General features: G+C 35.2%; 1 protein-coding gene across 6 annotated transcripts in view; it reads left to right on the plus strand.

Annotated features, from left to right (window-relative positions):
- Positions 1 to 27,243, plus strand: part of ESRRG (estrogen related receptor gamma) — a 158,922-nt gene that overhangs the window by 127,729 nt on the left and 3,950 nt on the right. For all 6 annotated transcript variants that reach the window (XM_063443824.1, XM_063443828.1, XM_063443823.1 and 3 more), the window contains one exon: positions 26,913 to 27,182. In XM_063443824.1, the coding sequence (XP_063299894.1) occupies positions 26,913 to 27,182 (270 nt within the window). The remainder of the gene's footprint in view (positions 1 to 26,912; positions 27,183 to 27,243) is intronic.

Raw genomic sequence — 27,243 nt, forward strand, 5'->3', positions numbered from 1 at the left:
TCTGCAGAGTCATCTTTACCAGTTCGCGTTTACGTTAATTTATTTGTCAATTTTATATTGTTTTGTATCAATCTTATAAAATTGTAAAATAAATGATAATAATAATATTAAATACCACCACCCGCATAGCGCCACAAGGGTTAAATGATTTGCAACTGTGCTAAATGAAATATGATGGTTCTTTAGTTTAAAGGATGATTTGATTCAGGCCAGATCTCAATTTTTGGAATGACTCTAGCACCATTCCTGTAATGTAAGTGTCTAATTGACATTCAGAAATATGTGCAATGTCCCCTTGTCCTAAATGGAGCCAGGAAACATTAAGATGTTTAAGACGTGCATAGCAGGAACATAAAGGAACAAAATGTTCTCTGAAATCCTTCCATGCTTGAAAAAAAAAATATACACTAGCTAGGCTTCTGGAAGCAACATTGCATGCTGGATGTTGAAAAATGTGAATAAGACATTAATTGAAATAAATCCAACCCAAAGTGGGTATTTGCTCAGTTGGTTACTGCAATTCAACCTCAGCAGAATTAACAGCTGCATAAATTGTAAAACAGAACCTGAATGGAAGCTGCAGCCAGAGGTTTTTTTCCAAGTCGGAAAGTGCTTTTGCTACAGGCAGCCCATTCATGAAAATGTAGAATATTATACTGCCAGTGTTAATGTTTTATGAAATATTGTTGTAGCAGCAGTCTAGGACAATATTTAAGTGTTTGTTGGAGGAAATGGTTCCTTGAGGCTTGTTTTAGGTGGAAGTTAAACCAGGTATGCTTTGTAATGTTCTCATTTTCAGGCTATAGACTGTAAGCTTGTTTGAGCATGGTCCTCTTCAACCTATCGTCCCTGTAAGTGTTCTTGTAATTGTCCTATTTATAGTTAAATCCCCCCTCTCATAATATTGTAAAGCGCTACGGAATCTGTTTGCGCTATATAAATGGCAATAATAATAATAATAACACATGCTAACCATGCAGAGGAACACGCTGGATGTCATCAATAGACCCCGGAGGAACTCTCTGCCAGACTAGCGAGGGGCATGTAGTGACACTTACCTTATCCTGAACTTTGCTCCCCAAATGTAAAAGTAGAAATGCACAGTTTTTGGCTATTTTTCTATCAGTTCTGGGATATGGCCACTTGTATAGGTGGGGTTAAACATTTTTGCCAGAGGCAAAATAATTCCTATAACATAGATTAGGAACATTTTTTTTCCCCAAGATTGAATGATATATTTTAGTGATAGTTTTAATTAAGCTGTCCATTTTCTATCCATTTGCCAGCTACTAAACTGTAAATTAGAATAGATACAAAGTCTAATATGAAAATAAGCTGAATAGAAGATTTTTTCCATTTTATCCTTTAAAGGAACACTCCAGTGCCACCCCTATACATTAAAAAAAAAGCATTTTATTGCCCTTTTTTTTTCTGCACGCTGTTCGATACAGGTTGCCTCTGGTGACTGAGATCATCATTCCTGGTGATCTCAGCCAATCCAATGCTTCCCTAAAGGGAAAACATTTTGAAGGCTAGTGCACATGTGCAACAATCGTTGCGCTGCAACCAATCAGCATCCCCTTATTGAAATGCATTGATTTAATACATCTCTGTAAGGATAGTTATTTGTCTCCATGCAGAGTGCGGAGACACTGAACATAATGCTGTAATTTTCGCAGGACCTCACTCAGAAAGCCCCTCCAGTGGCTGTCCAAGGCGCAGAACCACTACTATAAGCTGTAGTGGTTCTGGTACCCAAGGCGTCTCCTTAGTTTAGTTCTTAGTTCATCAAAATTCACTGTTAAGTAATTTTTTTGTATTTCAGTATACTGTGTGCAATTTCTCTTTAATATTATTGCATGGAATAAGTTAACATAATACGATAATTTTCCTACCAACGTGAAACATTTATTTCATCTTACAACGTAGTAAGCCATTTATAGACAGATGATCAATAGCCCTGTAGGTATGACAGATATCAGCTGCAGAGACAGATAGTGGTAAGAATGATACATATAAAGATTGGTAGGACAATGAATAAATAGATAACATAAATACTTGTTTTGGCTATTTTGTCATATAGCACCTTCAATATATATTTGACAATCTTTTGTCAATGTCCTGATTAATGTTCTTTTCATTAGTAAACCAATAGCTGTATCCTCTTTGTGATTCATTTTTTTCCCAGTAAAATGCCCTCACACATTTTAATCAATAGGAAAACTGTCTATTTTGATTGCATCTATCTACATAAGACTTAATCAGTTATTTCCTAATTCTATGTGGCCCAGTGGTCAAATACTCACTGTCTAAAACAATGTAATAGTAAGCCAGACCTGTTTTCCTCTTTCATGCTACACATTTCCGTATTGAAATTGCAGACTCCTTATATATCTCCATTTGTGGCAGATAATTCTGTCTGAAGGCAGATTATTATACATAATAACATACAAACGTGGTATTTTGGCTTACAAAGATCGACAAAAGGGCAGTCCAGAAAGGTAGATCCCCAAATGTTTTACAACACCCGTGAAGCTTTGATGGACTTGATGGAGTGACATTTGACGGAATTTTAAATAGCAAAGCATCATAAAAGATGCAATTTTAAAATATCTGGGGATCTACCTTCCAGGCTCTCCAAGTCAACAACATGGGTGCTTAATTTTACTTTTAAGGGGCAGTTTTAGGATTATGGTAAATAATCTGTAATCAAACAAGAGTGACTACGCAATACATAATACATCATCTTTACACTGAGAGTGTATGTCAGTGCTCCTCAACCCTCTCCTCAAGGCACACCTAACAGCCCATGATTTAGGGATGAGCCAGGTGTGTCTAAGGTGTTTAAAAAAAATAAAATTAAAAAAAAACACCTTAGAGTCTAAGGCTTAGACTCTAAAGTGTTTTCTTCTTTCTTTTTCTAAACACCTTAGACACATCTGGGTCATCCCTAAATCCTGGACTGTTACATGTGCCTTGAGAAGAGAGTTGAGGAGCACTGGTGTATGTGAACCTCGATAGGTGTCAATGTTTAACACTAAATATTATTTTCACACAATTCTATGATCACATTTATGTCTTGAGTATATCAGTTGTAACAAGATGAAATAGAAATACACATATGTTTCCTACAATTGTAAAATTAATACATGAACCTTGTGGAATATATTTCTACATGATAATACTACTACTAATAACAATAAAACTTAATGTTTTAATGTTCTCTTTATGAATTAAAAACCTAATATTTTATAAAAACACAGGGATATAACCTATATTTAGAAGTAGAGACAACACAGGTAATATATGTAGCTTGAATTTCTCTTACACATACCATGACGTTGTGTATATCTAAATTTCTGTCATGTTATGGCAATGCTTTCATACATATATTCGTTAAATTTGTGCAATGCTCACTTGTAAAAAAAATGTGATAAAGCTTATTGCATTAGTTAATTTCCAATAGTTAAACTCCTGATTTAGAGATGTCACTTAATGTGAGGGGACATGACAGGGGACATGACAAGGATGAATGTAAAGAACCTCTGTCAACTATTAGATGCATTTACTGCGTAATTGTGTCACATAACAAGCCCCCAACGTTACAATGTTTTTGCCACTTTGCCCCCCTTTTATTGCTCAGACAATCCCTAAATGAATATACGTCTATCATGGTCTTAGCTTTGACGATCTAGAGATATTGATTAATAGTTGCCCGAAGCTCCTTTTAGCAAATCAAATTTTCACTTTTAGCAAGGAATTCACCTTTGATTTATTTAGCAAAGTGTAATGCATTAAATTGACTTTGACATTGGGGGGGGGGGGGGGGGAATGTCTGTGAAATCATGGGAGCATAGACAAAAAACAGTTTAGAAGTCTTAGATTTAGCACATAAGCAGAGGTGTAAGGAACAACAACAAAATATTTGAAATGGTTCTTACAAAAACTGAAAGATTTGTACCAAATTGACCAGTTTTTTTGTGAACCATTTAATATTATTTGTACGGTTTCTGCTGTATAGTCCTACATGCAAACCTTTTTGGTATCAGTTTTGGATTTAGAAACTGAAAAACACAAGCTGATTACAGAACTGAATCATTTGAAATAGATGTTGTGTTGAAAGGGTAGCATTGGAATAAACTTCTTAATTGAAGAATTGCATATCTGTGTTCCTTTTTAAAAACAGCTGCACCCAAAATGGGAATGTGCCAGTCGGCTTATTATTATTATAATTATTATTGCCATTTATATATCGCCAACAGATTCCGTAGCGCTTTACAATATTATGAGAGGGGGGATTTAACTATTATTAGGAAATAGGATGTGGGGCATAAAACACATTAGGACAGCAATGTATACAACCTGGGCTAACAAGCAGAAGGGATCAGATGCCCTGAAATAAGCTTTCACTAACTGAAGCGTTTTATTGAATTTTGCATAAGTTTGGAATGACACTTTAGATATCTGAAATAGGGGCCAATCATTCTGGGAGGTTTATTAGTTCAGTCATATGTTTATATTTGAGTGTCATGTTCATCATTAATACAGAGGCTATTCTGAGCTACTTGAAAACAAAAATGCAATATATTATTCTTACAGTTTATTGTTGAAGGACTAGTGCTTTAAATATTTCGCTTTTATGATAGACACTAAACATTGATGCCACGTGACAGTTGATCAAGTTTTGAGCTGATCAACCGTCAAAATGCCAGGGTACAAATTGACCCACTTTATTGCAAATGAATATCACCCCTTTTTCGCAGCCAATATAATTTTTCACTTCACCTGTACAAAACAAATCACATCATCTCCGAGAAAATGTTAGAAATCTTATAAAAATGACAACTAAAAAGAATTTGTATATTCTTTTTTGCCATTGTTTGTTTGCTAAAAGAATGATTGAATTCTTTGTTATAGCCTCATTGCATGTTTCACTTTTTGAATGATACAAACTCAATTTGCGGTTTAAGTTGAGAACAGCCAGTGAAGAAAAACACTGTTTTTTTTTTTAGATACCATGGGCCATTGTTTTAGCAATGAGCACACACACTTTTGTTTCTAATAAAAATAGTGGCTAAGTTTGTGTCAGGGATTAAATCAATTCTCCAAGGGCTGTAAAACAGAATTTAATGTGAAACACATGTAGAGAGACATGCTCATTTACAGAACATTGCTACTGCACAATCTAGGTAATAATGCAAGAAACAGGGAATAGCTAACATGTGCTTCAGGCTTAACAAATGTTTATTGACAGGGCAGACCTAACAGCTCTGGAAAACCAGGTGGTTGGTTAGGTGACAGATTTTTATGTGAAGTCTGGGATTTGCATTAATAGTTTATGTCAAGTTTAGCTGTATCTTGTCTCCTCCCTGTTCTCCTGCAAACCACAACTGTATCTTAGCGCAAGTTAATCCCTATGCCTTTGTGCAGTAAGAATCCATTATTTATAGAAAGACATTGACAAGGACCCTAATTTCTTCTGGATTGATTAGCATTCTTTTGGTGATGTTGGTAGACTGGATCCTACACTCGAGGTCTCTACTATGAGTATCCAGACTCTATCCAATCAACATGTTACTAATACATACCTCCCAACGTCGGAGCCAGCATAATCACGACGGAGTGGGTTGAGCCAATAGTGGGCATTACGGTGACGTGATTTAGTCACTAGTGATGCCCATAGCTTTTTGGCTAGCTCACAGCCTTCAGGACCATGTATCAAATTATGCGCTTGTGCTGTGCTGTCCAGGGACAGTTTGGATAAGCAGGGACAATGGTGTACTAAATCGGGATGGCGGGACAGGACTGTCCCAACTAAAGCGTGTCGTGTTTGAGGTATGCTAATATATGAGAGTTCACAACATGATTTGAATTGGGTGACAAATAAGCAAATAGTACAAAAGTGTACACCCTCGGAGTACAACCAAGGGGTACCCACAGGCAGTTGTAAATTAAGTAATCCAGAGATCAAACCCAGTCATTAAGTCACTCCATCATCTATGCATTACGCTGTGTCCAAGATATTTCTCTCTTCATTTGCAAACTCCAAAGAATTTCCAATTGTATTTTGAAAATGTTTAGTGATATAGAACTCAAATGACAATAACTGAAAAAAATATGCGGACTCATCCAAACAAATTAGTAGTGGTACTGTGGAACTGCACCCTGCTGGAATACAAAGTGAGCCCAAAATGATAAATGCAGTCGGTGTTGAGGACCTGAATTTATGCTTTTCACACATTTAGGCTCTCAACAAATATTTCTGTCCTGTGGGACTGAACGGAGTTGCAAACATATCCTGGGCCAGAAGATATATAATGGAGAATAAGTATGAACTCTGCAGTCCTGTGTTTAGATACTACCCCTCAGTAGTCAACAGGAGGCTTCCCTTTCTCTGGAGTCTAAACAATAGTCTTTGCCTATCGCTGTCCATTAACCAATGAATTTAGTCCATACTCAAACAGAGCAGCTGCTCTTCGGACCGATTTCGTTGTTCAGGAGGAGGTATTAGGAGGAGGTAGGGTCAAGTATTAGGAGGAGAAAAGGAGCAGTGGTTCTGACACCCTGTGAATTCCTGGGACCTAAACATCTGCCGCCTTTGCCCTATCTTAAAAATGGCACTGACATCACTTTCGTCTATGTTCTTGAGTTAAGCTGGCACCATATTAAATAGACTGTTTTGTTCAAAAATCTAGGGATTTCAGCGGTCAATGCTAGGATTGCTCCCTTTTTAACATTGGCAACATACGAGTGTTTCACCCATTTAATAGCTATGAGAGTAGCTGTAATGCGTATTGTCAGGGTTTTTTTTTTATTTTATCAAAGTGTGAATTTTCAGTAAGTTAAAGTAAATTGACATGAAGATTTTTTTTTTCTAATTTGTCCATTTTGGCCAAAAATTTGAAAGTCAATTTGAAATCACTTTTAGTTCCTGACAATTTACATTTGATCAAATAACCCTGCCTGTCTTAAAGTAGCATTCGGTATTCAGTATTATTCTTCAATAATAATCATAATAAAAAAGAAAAGAAAACGCTTTCATTAACCTTTAAAAAGTCTTGGAAAACTCTGTTTTATTTTTGCACCTTTTGTATTACATATTTACTATTACTAAGTAACCCTGAGTTCCATAATCAATAAAAAAAAAATCAACTCTAAATGTATAAACGTTTCATGAAAAGTGAAAGAAAGTGTAAATTGAATCTAAGTCTGTTAGATTCTAGTCTGTGGATAGCTTGAATTAAGTTGATTTTATAGTATACTTCACACCTGCTTAACCTACATTGGCAAAAGGATTAATTACCTGAATAAAGAAAAGACCCTTTGGCCAGTCAGCACGTTTCAGGCAGAATCAAATACTGACCCTGGACATGCATAGTGTGTGTCAAGGGACAGAAGAGTGTTCAGGTCAAAATGGCAATCCACATAGGAGAGTCAGCGTTTCTTAATTTCCAGTACGTAATGTGTAATGGAATGAAAAGCTGTTCTGAAATCGTCTTAAAAGATGCCTTTTAGAAATATTGTTGAATTGTGTGTGTGCTTCTAGATTAATACATATGTTGACCGATTCCAACGAAAGCTATAACTGAAAGTTTAAGTAGAATATAGCTAGAAATTGCCATTTCAATAATGTTTCCTTTTTATAAATGCATGTGGAATGTTGAGTATGTATACGCTGACAGAGAAAATGTATCATGTTAAAAAAATTTAACACATATTACATAGTTTATGCTTTTTATCTACTTTCTTCAAAAAATATTTCTATCTTTTCTTGATCACACAACATGATCGGAGAGTTCAAACAATATATGATAGAAACATTCAAATACATAAGGGGAATCAACACAGTAAAGGAGCAGACTATATTTAAAAGAAGAAAAACTACCACAACAAGAGGACATAGTCTTAAATTAGAGGGGCAAAGGTTTAAAAATAATATCAGGAAGTATTACTTTACTGAGAGGGTAGTGGATGCATGGAATAGCCTTCCAGCTGAAGTGGTAGAGCTTAACACAGTAAAGGACTTTAAGCATGCGTGGGATAGGCATAAGGCTATCCTAGCTATACGATAAGGGACTAATAAAAGTAATTAGAAAATTGGGCAGGCTAGATGGACTGAATGGTTCTTATCTCGCGTCACATTCTATGTTTCTATTTTGTATGTCCTCTTTCCCTCTACGTACTTGACCAATCACAGATTCTGATTGGTTGCTGACATCTCATATACTCTATAGTCTTTCTTTTTTTTAGCAGTAACTGTTGTATGCATGAATTACTTTATTTCTGTTTATTTCAACAAGTACGTTTAAAAATGTTGAATATAACTGTTCCCAGTCTCCAACTCTGCTCTGAATATCTTCCCACTAACACTGGTTTTTCGGTCCTTTAAAGATAACACAGATGACAGTAGCAGTGACCATATGAACTTGATGTGTCTTGATGTTAGTGCACCTGTGGTTATGCAGAAAGACTTTAGAAACCTATTCTGTTGAGTGTACATTGAGAAACACATTTATGCTAAATTTTTCAGAGCTGAACAACCCTTTTAATTCAGAATTATGGAACTGTAGTTATCAAGATGTTTTTGAACATTAACTCACTTAATTCTCTACTAGACGTAGACCTGCAAAGACTTTAAGGTAGTTGTAGTCCCACAAATTTTGAGGACACATTTCAACACTCCTGATCTATTTAGTCTGCATTATTCTAAATAAAATCTCCCTTAGTTGTGTCTCATCCTTTCATAATCTTAAACTTATTATACTGTTTAGAATGTATTTTCTAACCTACGTCAAATCCTCACACTAAGCATAAGACCCTCAAACTGCCAGTGGTGTAGACCCCTACTCCAGACACTACATCCTGATTTCACATCAAGCCATCACATGTTAATAGAAGCTCAAAGCTAAATATAGAAACTATAATTCATTCTAACCAAATCTGATCAATATTAAATAGTACAAAAAAATTTGTTGGTCTACAACTTCTTTGTCAACCCCTCCAGCAATGCCTGACCCCGTGTGTGCAGAGCATATACACTTAGCATCTTTTCTCATGCATACAAAAGGGCCAAGTCAATTCTGTAGTGCATAATTAGAACAACACAACGTTGCAGCAGTGCTGCAGACAAAGCACTCCTCAGTTTAGGATGTTTACAGCGTGTTCATTTTCAGATTGTATAGAAAACCTTTATCAGGTTCTATTTTACAGAGACCTTCGTTTTTACCTGGAATCCTAAATTTTGTATTATTATTCATTTTCATGTTTTGGCATTCCCGTTCTGATGAGAGATACAACCAACCAGGGACATGCCCTTACACAGAGAATCCATAACTTCAAATCCATTTAGTCTGTAACTGATACATCACAGTCTTGTCTTTTGAAAATAATTACGCATCAGAACCATTTATTGCTGTAGAGGCTTGCAATCCATTTCAGACTCCTCTAGGCAATGATAGCATTAATTCAAAAGCTCAGCAACATAGGCACATATATTACTGCAAGACAAGGGTTGAAGGAGCGTGTCTGCAGCAGCCACGGCACCAGTGGAAAAGGCTCTAATCTTCATTGCATCCATAGTGGGCTTGTTATCCTCTTATCAGAGCTCTTTGCATCCTTTTGTTTATTGAAGAAGACAGGGAGACTGTGTATAGCCTGCTTAGTCAGGGATATCATCCTTGTTGGCAGGGGAGTGATTGCCAGTTGAAAAACAAGGCATTATTGCTCATTTTTTCCTTCTTATTAGTTTGATTACATTTGCAAATCAAATCAATCCATCAGACATGATCAGGGCCTCGTCCGCTTTTCAAGGAATAGTAATCTCCGTCTAATAAGATGCAAATGTGTCACATCGGTAAGTAACCAATAAATCACAGTCTTGTCTTTGGCAATCATTAAATATCAGAACCAACAGTCAATTTTTAGTATTTTCAATTTGCGATATGCCGCTGGAATATAAAGATAGATGGACGTAATTACACAAACCAAACACTATTTCAGTTCATTCCAGACAGCAAATTTAGTGGAAGGTATAACTGGCTTGTCATCACACTACATTATTTCTGGCGGTTCATGTAAAGTTCACAGACAAACATCAAATGGACATCACATTTTTTTTTTGTACTTCCCCTAACTACGTCCCCACAGCAACCCATACTAATAAATCACTTAATTGGGGTATGTTTCTCATCAGTACCAGCAAACCATGGTGTTAGAAAATGATCATCATGTTCGGCCACATACAGTCTACCTTTTCCACTAGAGCTGCTGTGTACTCGCTTTCCCATAATTCTCGGCCACTGTTGCATCCTGGGAGTCACAGTTCACAATAACTTTAGTAGACATAAGCTATACCTGTACTTACACTTACGTTAATGTATAGCTTGTGGCAGTGCAGGAAAGTTTTGATATTTGTATTTATGTGAGCGTATTTTTTGTATAGTAAGGATCACGGTAGTAATAGCAGGGTGTATTGTACATGAAGAGGTCACCCACTAAATAATATGGTGCATTAACACTGAACTATATTTTAGGAATTTAGGACATTGTTCATTTTTTCTACATCCCCAAAGTAATTATTTTAGCCTATTTTTCTCGATTGTAGTTCATTCGATGAATTTTCCCATGTTAGTTATTCAAGTCTACGTTTTGCAAATAGGACATTAATTCCACCACATGCCATTGTTTAGTGATTGAACCTTTTAGATGTCCTTTCATTAGACATCTCTGATATTCGCCCATGCATTGATCCATCATTTATCGTAATTGGAGTACAGAATGCAGATTGTTTTATCCCTAATATTTGATTATGCCATTTTCAATTTGCTTTGGAACAAAACTTGCCTTAAAGACTATTCGTAATTCTACTGAGCTTGATAGAATGCCAATGCAGACACTAGTAGTGCAGCACGATCCCACTTTGTGTAGCCTTTTGTCTAGCCTGTAATCGGAATAAGACTCAACTGCGGTATTTAATTTAGTAGATTAAGAACTACAATTAAACCATCAATGAATAGAAGATCTTAATCAATGCCTCTTTCTTTCTCGTCTCCTCTTGGCAAGTTGATAACAAGCACTTGGTTCAAACACTTCCAGCAAAAGGGGGCTCAGACCATTGTATAGGTAACCTCTGCATCTGTAAATCTGTTCTGTTTGAGAATTGTGGCATTAATAGATACCCTACGACATTCCAGTGGGAAACACCGCACTTAATTGATTAAGCTTGGAAGAATACCCAGGCATATCTTTCTTATTAGCTGTTGATTCTACAAAGAAGAATCACTTCATCTACCGTATTATTAAATGTCATGCTCCTGGGTAGCACACAGACTTTTTGGAATAAAGAAGGGATGATCCGACAAGTAGAGGTGCGTATCTAGGAAGCCTGGATCGCTAGAGGATTTTAGTGAATAAAACTGCATTAAAAGACTGCTGTCATGTTTGTATTAATATTATCTATACAAATATCATCCAGACTGTTTCTTATTATGCTTTTGTTTGTATTGCTGATCAAGGTAATTAAATATTACCATCCAAGTACCATTTTATAGTTTACCCCTTACTGTATACTTTCTTCATTTAATTTAATATTTAAAGGGGAATGAAAATCGATGATGTGTGAGTATTCAGAAAACAATTCATATTATAGTTGCAGTATTTCTAATAACAATGTAAGCCGTTAATACCGTTGAGTAATACCATGATAAAAAAAAAAAAAAAAAAAATTAGCGAATGTTATAGACACCCTTCAGGAATAATTTGGTATTGTTATATCAAAAAAGACTTTGAAAAGCTGATTTATATATAAAAACACTAATATGAACATGTTATAGCTGTGCTGAGATGAGACAGCAAATTTTTATATTTGTTCAGAATTTGGACAATCTATTCCATAATAGACTGTTACCAAGATCGTGTTGGAAGACATAGGTGAGTATTAAATTATTTATTGAAATAATTATGTACAGCCAATACAAATGGATTCAGTAAATCTAATAATGCAAGATCCTTGCATCTCAGCGAACCCTAAGTAAAAGGCCTGTTGACTTAGTTTCCAAGGGCTGTTTAACACAACTGCTGATTATCGACCAGCAGATAGCAACAAGATACTTGATTAGTCACATTGAGTGGTATAGGCCTGAGGAGATAACTGAAGAGGCCCGTGGGAGTTTATTGAAAATTCAAGCACAAAAAAAAAAAAAAAAAAAAAAATCTAAAAACTAATAATGCAATTTAGTGCTGGCAAAATTGCATTACTTGTGTTTAGGTATTTATTTGTGCTTGAATGTTCAATAATAAATTTTGTTTCAACGCGGCGGGAAAGATAAAGCATGAAATATTTTTGGGGTGTTTTGTGATAGTAACATGAAGTTTAAAAGATTTATTTAAAAAAGAAAAAAAAAAGAAGAGTTTTGGTACGCATAATTAATGTCACAGGAGAACTGCATTAAAATCTGTTTAGCCTTCTGAATAACATCCTTTCTCTATTTGACAACTTATTGTAGTTGCCAAGGTATTCTAATGATTAAAATTGTTAAAAAAAATATATAAAAATATATATTTTAAAATATTCCTTAAATAAATCTCTTATAGCCTTACATGTATCCAAACAGGCATTTCAGCTCGGACTTTCTATTAAGAAAATGACAATTGGGAAGTATCACAAAATAAGTGCAGATATAATTCGACCAAACACCCAAAGCTGGGCCTTTTATCACCTTCCAAACACTAATGGCTTACAGTTTTAAAAAGCAAATGGCAGTATTAAAATGAAATTTTATATTTTTGCATTTACAAATTAATTTCAAGTAATGGCATTATAAAAAAAAAAAAAATACCATATAACAGAAATCAAATTGAAGCCAGCATATAAACGGTGTAAACATCGATACTTTTCATTTTTAATACTAAGACAGAGGATCGTACTATAAATGGATATATCTGCTTCTTTTATTCAAGAGTCCGTAGGTGCAAGAATAATGCAGTGTCTCCTATCTCTCTGTTAGAAGACAACATCATCGATCTTCTTCCCTTTGAATTTTTTTGATGTTAAGCAATGTTTGAGACATTCAACTGGGATTTTGCCTCTTTATGAGATGAAATATTGAAAATGGGACCTAGGAAAGCAACAAAACTTCTCTAATACACATCCAGTGTCCTTTTTTTTTCTCATTGTCATTCTCAAGCAATGAGCCTGCATTTGTGTGCAGATTTATAGTTAATCTTTATCTATGGTTTCATCTGCAGGTTGCTTTATAGTTGCCTTGCCTGGATATCATTGGGTTCTGATAGATCTGTCTGTAGTTCATCAAAGGGGGGAGTCGGGTGGCTAAAAGCCATTGGGTCCAGCTGATGATGAAATACGAGCCATCAGCCTTGGTAATGGCTGTAAAATTTCATAATTACACAGTCTTTATTACATTGCATAATGATCCTGAAGCAGTATGGAACAATTAATTAAGAATTTCAAGCGTAGCTCTTTCAGAAATTAAAAGGTTCTAGCAGCTGAAAAATAGGGAAGTGTCTATCTTTAAAAGAATTAACAATGACTTAGAAGTAGCTTGCACCTCTTTCTTTACAGTATTACATGCTCGTAGTTCGATAATAACAGAGTGATGTGTTTGTGTCTATGTAGTGAGTACTGACAGTAGAATTTCATCTTACTACAGCTAAAGGGCAATAAATTCATTTAAGATCCTGACACATCGACAGACATTTCAAGAAAAAGAGTAATTACTTGCTTTCTGTCTCTCTGAATATATGATGTCAGGTATTTCTGACTGCCAATTTTTATGAATACATGTTTGATAACATCTGTATCTTCAGTTGGTTCTTATTTATTATATTTGTAAATCTTTCTTTTTTTTTTATCCCCAATATTCCAATTTTGGCTTTAGATGCAAAGTAATAATAAATCAAAGATAATGATAGTCAACAAGGGCAGGGGCAGTTAACGATATTTAGATTCTAAGGAGCCAAAATTACACATTCCAGAGATCGAGAAAGAATATAATTGATAATTTTCCATTAGTGATGTAATAATAATGACATGTATAATGTTATTTTTAAGTATCTTTTGATAACTTTGTAACAGCAAATGAATGTCAACACAGACATGTATTTAAGGGCTCATTTGGGGAATAGAGGGTAGGAAAGAGAAATGCAAAGGACTATGGACAGCAAGGACTAGGTGTAGCCTCATGAGAGCCATAAGCAGCTAAGGTGCTATAATTAAGGTTTTATCAGTATAGAACACAAATGTGTTAATGTAAACCATAAGATTTTCTTCAAAAGAAGCCAAAACAGTCTAATCAACTGGCAATAAGGCAGCTGAATTTGCGCTTGCAAATTACAATTATTTATATATGTTTTGCTTGACAGATAAGCCAGATGGTAATTAAAAATATAGAAAACGGATTAAATCTGATGAAAATATTAGTGTTTTAAGTAAGACAATTTTGTGGACTGTTTTTCTAAAAAAAAAATAATATTTGATAAAACTTCCTAATCAAGTCCTGATTTACTGATCACGATGGGTGATACCAAAAGTATATTTATACTCCTTATCAGGACTGAATCATTTTTATACTTTGAATACAGTAAAGTTGGTAACCTTCGGTCAAGATTTTCCTGTCTCTATAACTCATGTTAAATAAGTATATAAATCTTGATATCTGGTTAAAAATTCACAAGGATTGACTGAAAAGTTTGTCAAAAGAAAATATATTGTCCTCTGTTGTAAGAGAGATCATGTTACATGACAAATTTATATTTACAAATTATATCTTTATTATATGTGTTTTGAGAGCACACACCATCAGGAATTTAAATTCCTCACAGACGTGAGCTAGACCTCTTAAAAATCGACCATCACTTTAAAAACGTTAATGAAAGAATATGGCTTAGCAAGTGGTGGTAGACCTTACCATTCTCTTGTACAAAATAATTAGTGCTCAGTATAGTTTATATATTTGATATTCATCAGATTGAAAATAAAATATTATTAGGTTATAAATAAATATCACAATTTATTATTTAATTAGCATACTTTGCCATTACTTCACCTGGATATCATTGTGACTGGCGCAAAGAGAATAAAGCTTTTTAATTATATCTTAACTATATTTTGGGCTGTAACACTGAGAACAATGTGTAGGGTTCAGATGATGTTGGGATAGGTCATAGATTATCCATCTAAACTGCTAGAAACATTAACAAATGGTGATATATATCCAAAAATAATTAAGAAACAGTGTTACTGTAGCTGTCAGAGAATCTCAACATTATACACAGGGCGGTGTATTAAGAATTTCTCTTGATTTACAATGAGTCTAAAGTTGCATACTGATGGACAATTATGCATGGAATCCTCTGAACTTCTTGTACCAGATACAGCTACACACCAGTTATCTTTTTGCCTAAAAATGGACCTTCAGTGACGGGAGGGGTAAAGTGCTTATCTGCTACAATGATGAGCTGCAAGAGAGCTGATGGCCCTCTCTTGACTTTTAGATTTTATTATGGGAGGACAAACATACTAACTTTTCTAACAGAGCAAACTGTGTAGAAACTGTACCCAAAAACTGTATCAGTTACCTAATTTGAAATCACACGATCAGGCAAACTGGTTGAATTGCAGTTTGGAACAAAATACATTTTCAGGTCTACTGTAGCACGTACTAGGTAAATTAACATTGAAATAATCATGCTTTAAGTGGTGTAGGTACTAAGCACAATTCTTCTGCTTTTCATAGGAGCATAAAAAAAATCTCACTTTTAGCCACAAAAAAAGGGAAAACATTTTGAAAATGAATATTTGTGTCAAGAGGGGATTAGCTTCATGAAGTCAATTTCCTTTACAGGAAATATATTCCCTTAATAGGAGATTTCTGATCCTCTGTCTTTCTTCTTCTCACACTGGGTGTCACTTCCTTTGAAACACTTGTCACTCTTTAATGGAAACAAAACAGTCATTATAGTCAGAGCTGCAATGTCATTCTGCTACCCCGTGCTGCGTCGGCAATAGTGAAAATGACAGAGCGCCTCTCAGTAGGGGTAATTAAAATGTAAATATTGATATTTTATTATTTGAAATTACTTTCCAGTGCGGCATTTAATATCTCTCCATCTGTGCCGCTCTGTTTAGTGGTCACTTTAGTGCTGCTCTGGGATGGCGAGCAGAGGGTTGATCCCCGTTATGTCAAAATGCTTGTTGCTGCTTAATTTTGATATCTAATTAAGTGGAAAAGTACAGTTCACACTGTAATCTGTGGCATCTTAACCAGCTGCTTGGGTATATTTAGAATTAATCTCCACTATGGAATCATCCTAATGTATGCAATTAAGAGTCTGCCGATGGCTAATTAGGTGTATTAGAATCAGACAGCTTTTTTTTTGCTTTATTATTTTTGCCTTTTTTTGACTGGTATAGACTCAAATGACAGTCCAGTGGTGGCTGTCTTAACCGCTGCATTGCCAGTGGAATGTGGAAAAAATACAGAGAGATTAGGCTTTAAGTCTAAATATCTATAAATCTGCTTTGATAAACTGACAAGTTTCACTAAAGCTATCCATTTAGAACATAAACGTTACATTTCTTTTACACCTATTTGGTGGTACAAATTGCAAATGTGATAATATTGTTTTTTTTATTTGAGTCAAATGTATGTAAATTGTCACACCTTTATTTTCTCTAGCAGATTTGAATCACCAAGTGTGAGATATAAGGTTGTGGATAAGTTAAAGGAACACTCTCGGCACCATAACAACTTTATCAAAATTAAGTTGTTATGGTGCCAGGAGGTCCCTGGCACTTTATTACCTGAATGGGTTAAAAGATTGCCTCCAGCACCAGATCTCCCTTTCAGAGTGTAATCCGTTTTCTTCAACTGAGTATCAGGAAGCACAGAGTGCCGCCGGGCGGGAGCACCGCTGAATGGCTAGAGCGATCAGCAGGAGCTATATGCCATTCAATAGCTCCACATTCATAAAAAAAACGTAGGTACCTTTTTCATGAATGGGCACCTATTTATTGGCTTAGAGAGTAAAAAAAGTGCCAGGTACCATCTGGCACTATATTTGGCCCCTTGAGTTTTTTTTTTTTATATCGACAATGGAGGGAGATACAATCTACAAATTAATGATACAATATTTGTGGGCCACGTACCACTTTGTCACATTTTTCAAAGAAAAGCTCATAACCATAACCAAATTTAAGAAACTGGGAATTTTAGGACACTTAATTTGAATTGGGCTATATTTGTAATTTTTGCAATGCACAGTTTAGTGAATGAAACTCACTGAAACCTTTAAAACCTTCAGAATTTCTTAATACCAATGCTACGTAACAATTTTAGGGAACTAGAATGCAATTCTTTAAAAATCCTTGCATAAAGCGGCCCAGGGGGTTAATACATTTGTCACTATTTACATTGTGAATTACTGTCTTAATGTGTAAAGTACACAGTGAATTTCCCCGTGTCTATCATTTTTGTTTCCATCAATACATTAATCTTGCAGAGAATGCATATTAGAGAAAACACTATCCTTTAAATGCTACTGGGGAATATTTAGATTTTGCCAGATGGATGAATGGGGTGAAAGGATTTTTTCCCTCAAGGTACAAAAGCCAGACAATAATGGTTTGGCACTACCGAAGCCAAAGAGCCTTCACAGTTGACCCAGTAGTGGGCATGTTCATAAACAGTGGCTCATATGGAGATTACACATCTTCCAAAGCAAACAGCACAAATCAGAAATTGCCAGAGGGAATTGCACTGCACAGTTGAAAACCACTCTCATTTTAAATAGGGTACATGAAAGTGTTTTTGTTTAAAATTCATAACAAAGCTGCTATCGTAAAGCTGCTTTTAGTCCTTCTTATCATTCGTGGTACCTTATTTTATCTACATTTTACAGTTTTACCATTCATTATCTAAACACACATGCACAGATATACGTAAATAGAATATTTAGTAATACTCATAGGCTTTTAATTTAAAAATAAAAAGTACAACAGCTTTAAACTTAGATGGTTATGTTTATCTGCTTTTAATTGTTTAAAACTGTCTATAGGCACCCAGTATTTATTTGTGTGGAATTTGGACGTATACCTTGTGAAAATCACACAAATATTCAACCATATATTTTTTTTTATAGTTTTATTATTTATGTTAATTAAAATGAGATTGATCAATGCATGGCTCCGCATTTTATTTTGTTCACCTCCCACAGTATTCTTTGCAGCAATTCGTTTAGTTAGTCCAGCTTCGAATTGTCTAATGGCTGATGATGAAACATAGGTACTGCTAATTGCATTTAGGTCAGCCTAAATATTAATGACGTAATCACTGTTTTTTCATACTTGTGATCTATGCTTGTTCTCCTGTTCGAAGGACACGCTTGGTTCGGCTGATGATAGTTTGTTTCAGTTTGCTGGCCACTACTTTTTAGTCACATGCAATGTTTGTCATGCACATAGCAAAGTCACTTAGACTTAGAGGACTAACCCTACGTAAGTGGTCCTGCATAGATTCATTTTCTGTTTCACTGGACTTCATTATAATGTCTTTATGAATGGAAAATCTCTGGAAAAATTCAGTTTAGACATTAATAAGCATATATTTGCAATCATCTAAATTACAAAGTATCTACAGCTAGCTTTATGCATGTGAGGCAATTGATAATAATTGTATGATGCAGAGATAGCTCACAGCTGATTCCTTGCATGATTTCACTATATATACTGTACTAATCTTACCACTTGTAGAACGTTACCTCGCTGGGCGCTGTACTTGTTATGCAGAGACTTGCCTTTTCAGGACAGTAGAGTTGGCATGGAAGAATTCCAAGCAGAATGCAAATCAGGGAGCTGCAGTAATCATATAGGGAAATCAGCATAAAAATGTGGGTGCTACCAGCGGGGTGCTGGTGGAACGCAGGATATCTTTTATTGGGTCCACAGGTGACCTACTGAAAAAAAAAATACTATTCTTGGCATGACAAATGCTAAGCAGGAACAAGCATAACCTATCTGGGGCATGGCAGCCGGTGGTATGCATGAGGAATAATTCATCAGAGTTCCATATCCTGAAAGCTGGCATAGTGCCCAATATAAAGACTGTTGTAACAATCACTGACATTGTAGATGCAATGCTTTAAAGAATACATTATTGAGAATTATTCAGTCCATAAGGTACAATTTGTACCAACATGGCTGAACACTGGATACCGCTATTCCCATTCTCAAAGTATTTTACGTTAACATTCCACACCTGCACATGACATAAAGTTTGCATGTTTTAGAAACAAAAGCCAGGGCTGGTACGAAATACCTTACTGGCCGCTAATTCCCGTTTACACATTAATACAACAGTTTCAAAGCAGATGGCCTCATGCTTGCTTTGTGCAAACATTTCTACAGATAAAACTGACATTTGTATTTGCTACACACAACAGATTGTAAGATACCGCTGTGAATTTAACCCTGTGTTCTTCATTTCCAGAGAAATAGTAGGGTTCAATGTATGTTATAAAGAACATAGCAATAATAATTAAAACGGAAACAAACAAAAAGAACAGAAAAACGCTATAAAAAAAACATGTTGTTCTTTTTTCTTTTAAGAATAAAATAATGTTGACCGAGTTGTAAAATGTATAAGTATTTTTAGCTTTTATTAAAGTATTGTAAACATTCTTATAATAGAATAATATCAGTGCGTGGGAAGGGTTGGTCGAGGCCTGGTGTTTCAGAGGGTGAGGAATGATATGCAAATGTTAAGCATTTGTAAGTGAATTCATGTTGTTCTCGGTCAATAAGCACATTTTTAAATGGTTTATTTGATTGGATACCCAGTAAAAGTCATTAGAAAGCATTTGTACAATAAGTGGCATTCCCAATTATCCCATACATGTGCTCTGTTTCATTAACACTTTGTGAAATTGCTCAAGCAAAAGGTCACAACTCGTAAGAGACAAGCTGCATCTTTGCTGTTTGTAAATGCCCAATTTACAGCTTTTAAATTGTTGCAGAACACACTTAGTATTGCTAAATGAATCTTGTGCCTCAACTACTCCTGACAAGCGAATATTTGTTTAGCGAGAATCTATTGTCCTTAATGGATTGAGATGGACACGCGCTGTGAATGGATTTTAAATCCAAGCCATCTCTGTGTTCTTGTTTCGGTGAGTTGAAAGCTATGTTTTGCTAAAAGCAAAAGCATTTCTGCCAACTTAGTAAAAGCAACGGCAAACTCATTTGCCCAGTAGTGTGTACTGAGCTCTGTGCACTTCAGAATAGGGAACTTCCTGTACTGTCCAGGGCAAAACGCGACTGAATTTAGTCCCAATGCTGTAATCTACAGAATTATATTTTACTAAAAATATGCTGCTAGCCAGGCCTTAAAAGTTACTGCCCACTGCAAGTTTGGAGGTTACATGACCATCTCACCACGGTTGAAGCTGTAATTGCCAGGACTGAATTTTCACTAGCCAATGGAGAGAGGCGAAATTTTGAGCCGTGCTCTATTCTATTATACAGTGCAACAGTCTTATCCAGTGCTGTTATATGCAGTGCTCTATTTTGTGCAATGTTATACACAGAACTCCGGTACCGTAATGGGTACACTATTTGAACATGGCATAAGGCATCACTGATATAATTATGGGGTTTATTGATACATTTCTTGCCTTTATTAGATAGAGCTCTATTCTACCCAGTACTATACTGACTACACAGTGTACTTTTCTTTTTGGCCGGGGTTTAGCTTTAAAAAGCTCTACTGTATCCAGCACTGTCCATATCATTCTATTTTATTTTATGTTCTGTTCTATCCAGTCTTGGAGTATGTAATACTTTATCCTGACCAGTACCAAGCTTATAGCTCTGTGCTGATCTAGTATTTGCTATATCATGACCCATTTATGTTATCTAGTGCTGTAAATATATATGTTGTTTTATTGTACCCAATACTTGTGTATATGTGTAGCACATTCGGTCTCAGTAATATATAGTGTATATAGTATCCTATTCTGTCCAGTGTAGGATTGTGCTCTCTTCTATTCTCATCTATTTGGCGTGCTGTTATATGCAACCCAGAGGTGTAAAATGCCTGTACTTTATGTCCAGTGCTCTAATATACAATGATCTACTTTGACAAGTACTGTGTTTGTACAGTGCTGTAAAATTCATGTTGAATTGAGTTTGTTGCTGTGACCCAGGACATACTTGAAAACGAGAGAAATCTCAATGTATCCTTCCTGGTACAATATTTTATAAATGAATACATTTGCGCTCTTCGGTACAGCGCTATAATATACAGTTCTCTAAACTGATCTGTATTGTGATTGGCTGTGCTCTAGTTGTTCCAGTCCAATGTTATACAGTGCTCTATTCTGCCCACTGTAGAAATCTGCAGTTTCCAATTCTGTACAGTTCAATAAAATGCAGTGATCTATTCATTTCAGTAACAAAGCTTTGCGGTATCTGGCATCTATATATGAAAAAACAAACAACAAAAAAAAAACACATAAATCACTTCCCAGCCTCAAACATGTCAAAATATTCATTTTTAAAGACGGGATGCATACTGAATTTAGGACACGATTTGGAATGCTAGATTGCACACTAAATATACTGTAAATAGAAATTAATATTAAACACGAACAACTGCTGCATAAAGTGAGAATTTATTCATGTCTCTAATAATCAGCAGCTTCTTAGGAAGCTCCATAGCCCTCTTCATGACATAAACACAATTTTATACCTCCAAGAAGTGTTTTCCAAACAGAGAATTATTGCCTATTTTGTACTTGACAAGTTAAAATAGTTGTAATTTTCCCTCAGTAAATGACAGCGGAATCTAGTTTATTTCTGTTGTGATATAGCTCCAATAATGATTGCAAATAAGCATGCATTAGTTCTAATATAAATGTGTGAGCAAATTGAATAGCAGATGCGTTTTCCTATCCTTAAGCATGATACTGATAGGTGTATTGTGTTGACAAAACAGCGGAATGACTCATTACAGAATAATTAGCATTCCACAATGATGTGCTCTGTTTGAGAAATGTCTAACGTGTCAGATTTTAGACACACAAACAGCAGTCAAAATACCAAAAAAAGACCCATCAGTGCTCTACTTTACTGATCACACGAGGCATTTCGGTATGCTGCAAATGCTGACAGCCAGCAATAGCTTAAGAGAGCAGATCGGAAATGCCTAAGAGGGGGTTAAATTCAAATGCCTTCATTGTAGCCTATTTCTGTCAACATTGGGCTGTGAAAACAAACATTTATGGCTTGTGAAGTGAAAGTGTATTTTTGAAGAGTAGCCGTCAGATATTTTTTGCCCTTCACACTTCCCATGCTTAGCCTTTTTTGTTAGGTTGACTGCAAAGTGCATCAATTTGCTTAGCAAGAGAAATAAATAAATAAAAGGTACGAGAGAAAAGCAAAAACACAAAAAAATAAAAAATAAAATAAGTAAAAACTAGGTGATAGCTGCCTTTGGCAGGGTTGTCAGGCACATGAGCTTTTAGCGTAAAATGGCAGAGAGACTCGTATACCACAGGCCACAGCCATCATCACCTGAACCCTGGTGTCAAAGAACCCAAACAATTGTAACATTTAGGTTGATTTGCTATGTTGTAGTTCATGTTATTTCAAAGCTGTCATGTGTTTGCTTGATTTGTAGATAAATGTGCTATTTCACTAGATGTCAGCTGCTCAGTTAGTGTGTATGTTATTTAAGATGCCCTGGGGCAATTTGTTGCCTTAGCTTACCAATATGGCCCACTGACTTGTATATAATACAAATATATATATATATATATATATTATTGTGGAAATGCTGTGAACATGCAATTGACATTTTAATATTAAATTGACATTTACACATAAGCATCCAAACTCTGTGCAAAGTCAGTTCTTTGAAATGGTTTATTCTCAGATACAGTTATATTTTTATATAACTACTACTACTTAAATTTTGAGTTTACTGCATTATAAGCAACATCTGTAAAACCTATTAAAAATCACATTTGGTGTGTTCCGTCACTTTATGTTATGCTAATGCACAAATAATGTATAGCGAAATATATAGAGAGAAATACAGATATTTAGATACAACATACATCTAACATATACTAACATAAAGGTAAATTACCCCAAAAATGCAAAAAACATGAATACTTTCATTAATTTCAACTGTTTATTTCAGCTTTCGTTATTACCAATATTCCAATCCCAAAGTATGTTTTTGCTTTTATTGAATTAAAATGTGTATGCTTAATGTTTGTATTCACATTGCAAACATGCTACCAAAAGTTGAAAAATAAATGTCAAAATCCTAGAAAACAAAGTTTTCTGATAATTTTGTTTTGTTCCTTTTCCATGGAAAATTATTTGAATGTGTATTACACAATAGCGTCATAAGAACCTGGTGACTCTTATAAGGTGTGTTGAGTTGTCAGCCATTTAATTTAGCAAATTGTAAAAGGAATATTGGCATATTAAGATCTATTACACCAGTACATGAGATACAATTGAACTGTGTGTAGCAGTTACTCATTAAGATAGATAGCGATGGTGCTTACATTTTTAAATCAAAGCTAAAAAATATTAATACAATTTAATGATTGCTCTGGTTGTCAATGGAACAGGCTAATTTACATATTTGAAGCATTCTGGGGCCAGGATAAGTATTGACAAAGAGTTCTCAATGAATGTATATTGATTAATCCAAATTGAGTCCAAATAATATGTAAATATATTTAAATTTATAAAAATTATATACCGGTAATTAACCCCTTTTACAATTTAAACTTTACTTCTCAGTTTTTACACAGTTACACAAACAAATTTAAACAAGAACAAGCACAACACAACAAAAAATACAAAGGAACAGAAAAGGGAAAGGTGGGGGGAACAGGAACTCCGCCACCCCTATCTCCCTCTCTCCCTCTCTTTCTCCCCCTTTCTGCCCCCCAACCACCCCTTCAGAGCTCCACCTCAAGTCAAAACTCCATCATTTTCATCAATCGGATAGTTAACATACAGTTAAATGAGATATATAGTCCCCTGTAGTCCTGACATCTAGATATGGAGTCACCTGTAAATGTACCCATACATACCCTTGCTACTTCCGTGTTCTGTTGTCATGACTAGTAGTCCACCCTGGAATGATTTGTCTGCAGGAAGACATATACGATTCAAACAGGGTTATTTACTAGAGTGATAATTCAAAGTTAGTTATAAATATAAGGTTAGAGTATCTGATTTGAAACCATAGCTTGCTTAGAGAATATTTCAATTTTGGCTATTTTTTATATCTTAAATTTGAAATTTACTTTGAATCCACCTTGAATTCTCACTTTAGTAAATAATCCTGAAAGAGTTAATCTGGTCATCATGAATTATACGCTAAACCATAAATTACTTCTTAAAAAAGGAGACAGGTTTATCCTCTAGACTGTAAGCTCGTTTGTGCAGGACCCTCATCTACCTATTGTTACTGTGTCACTGTGTAATTGTCTCATTTATTGTAAATCCCCCCCCCCTTTATAATATTGTAAAGCGCTTCGGAATTAGTTGGTGCTATATAAATACCAATAATAATAATAATAATTAGCAAACATGTTTTGTACAAATCCCATGCAATCCTTATTTCATTGAATAAAATATTAGCTATGAAAAGTTTTTTAGCGAAAAAAACACCATAAAATGCGTACTTATTGCTGTGAATGTACATTACTGTCTATTTTGCTTCCTTTAGTCAAAATTCATCAATCGTTGCTTAATTAAGCCTCATTCAGGTTACAAAATGATTGTAGGTCTGAAAAAAAAAGTGTTAATCTGTAAAACACTGGGACAAAAGGGGCCACAAAGAAAAAAAAAATATGTTAAAGTTTCCGTGCACGTAAATGTCAATATAGTGTCTTCTCCATCATCAGCACTAAATTCACATTGATGCCTCCTTTCTTCTCTATATTGATCCTTCCATGAGAACGTAGATTTGTATCTGTTAATTAATGCGTCCTGAAACAGCGTTTGTATTAATCAGGCAGATAAGAAAAATTGGATGCCTGCACCCTCGTGACAACCATAAAAGTGCTGGCCCTGATAAAATCGTGAATGGACCTCAATAAAAAAAAAAGTTCCTCCTTCCACTCAATAAACTAATCATCCCACTTTTAATTATGCGGTAGAAAGATGTGTGGAGATTGGAGAATGTGTAAATCTAATTATTTACTAACAGCAATGTCTGGGAGGGAGAATGGTTGCTGTCACCGAAAAGGTGCTCCAGGCTATATTCTTTGTCCATCTGCTCCTGCCCAGAAAAAAAAGCCTATAGATTCTTTAGAGTAGTGAAGCAGCCAAAGCTAATTGAAACCGCGTTTTTCCTTCCACGCTATACTAAAATTATTATTTGTCGGAGGAAGGAAAAAAAAAAATCTGTAGAGCTGATATGATTTGTGGCAAAGTATTGCGAACACTTTGTGAACTTACGGCCTTAGAATCTATTCAAGTAAATGCATTTTGACTATTCTGGAGGGAATCATATCAAATCTAATTTTTCTTTATAGACGCATTGTAACCAGTTTTTTTTTTATTCTTCTGTGTGTTGTAATGATAGTTTCTGCTTTTGCTAAATATATATATATATATATTTACGTTTTGTTACCAAGACATATAATGCGTTTTGTTTCCTGTGTGGAATATTGTTTAAATCTGTCTGAGGGAGGGAAATAAGCAAATAAAAAAATCTTATGTTTTTATTTGCTTTTTAGATGGGGCGTATTCACTAAACAGTAAATGGTGACGAATTGCAAATTGAATTTGAAAAAAACTGTGGGTCGAAACAATTTACTTAGAAACCTGTCTTTTATCTCTATCTGGCTACTTTTTCCTTCATTTATTAAATCCATCTGTCAGTTTATGCACTGCTTGTGTAATCTCCTTTTTTTAAAAAAAAAATACAATTGCATTAAAAAAAAGCTAGCACTTTTATAAAATTCGATACATCGATTATTGTCCAGGCAGACTCATGAAAGAGCTAATGTTGTACTATAAGTACTAACACTATGAATCGGACGGAATATGGTCATGGCTGATAGGAGTAAGAGTTATTCAGAGCAGCAGGCACACCCATGGCCAACTTTGTTTAAATTGTGCAATTAATGAGTGATGGTTCTTAAAATAAAACTTCAATATGTGCAGGATTTAGGATTTTGTAATAGCAAACGCCATACCGTGAGCATGTAGGTTGTATTGTACTCAAATCATTGTATGCTCCAGACATGTCTTAAGACCCCCTTAAGAAAAGCTTCACTAATCCCCTTTGATGACTTCATTAAGTCCTTGTCATTTTTAGTGCCAACTGGCAAACTTCTGTTCCTTGCCAACAGGCCAAGAAATGACTTCCCACTGTATGCAGTTGCATGGCTCCTAATGTGATTGAGAATTTTAACAATATATTAAAAAAAATTAACTCCATGTGTCTCAGACGGTAGTGTCAATTCTTTACATCAAAGTGGAAGGCAATGTCCTCAGTAACACCCGTGGGGTTAGATCTTGTCCATTCCACAGTAATGATCGAGCAGCTGTGTTCTTACTACGTCTTGCTCTGTACTGTTATTAGGAAATGCAATATTATGAATGAAATTCTTCCTATCCAATAAGCAGATGTTCTAAGATGATATACACATATCAAATATCCTACTCCTGCAAGTTTATTAAAATTGCCTGTTTTACTGCCATCCAACAAAACCATTTTTATCTAAAACATGCATTATATTCTATCTATACCTCCTCTTAGTAAAAACAATAATTATATTAAAAGTTCATGTCTACATCTAGGCAACCAAGAGCCTCCTCAACCCAAAATCTGAATTTGTCTTCTCTTTCTATTTTTTAGGTTTCTCTACTTTGTCACTTGCAGACCAGATGAGTCTCCTGCAGAGTGCTTGGATGGAGATCCTTATCCTGGGCATTGTATACCGATCGCTTTCCTTTGAAGATGAGCTAGTCTATGCTGAAGACTATATCATGGATGAAGATCAGTCGAAGTTGGCCGGTCTTCTTGAGTTGAACAATGCCATCTTGCAACTTGTGAAGAAATATAAAAGCATGAAACTTGAAAAGGAGGAATTTGTAACCCTCAAAGCAATAGCACTTGCTAATTCAGGTTGGTAAAAGAAAATGTCTTCTTTCAGATGTTTGAACAATAGTTTGAAATGCTAAATATT

Source organism: Pelobates fuscus, chromosome 2, assembly GCF_036172605.1.
Source record: "Pelobates fuscus isolate aPelFus1 chromosome 2, aPelFus1.pri, whole genome shotgun sequence".
Lineage (NCBI taxonomy): Eukaryota > Metazoa > Chordata > Amphibia > Anura > Pelobatidae > Pelobates > Pelobates fuscus.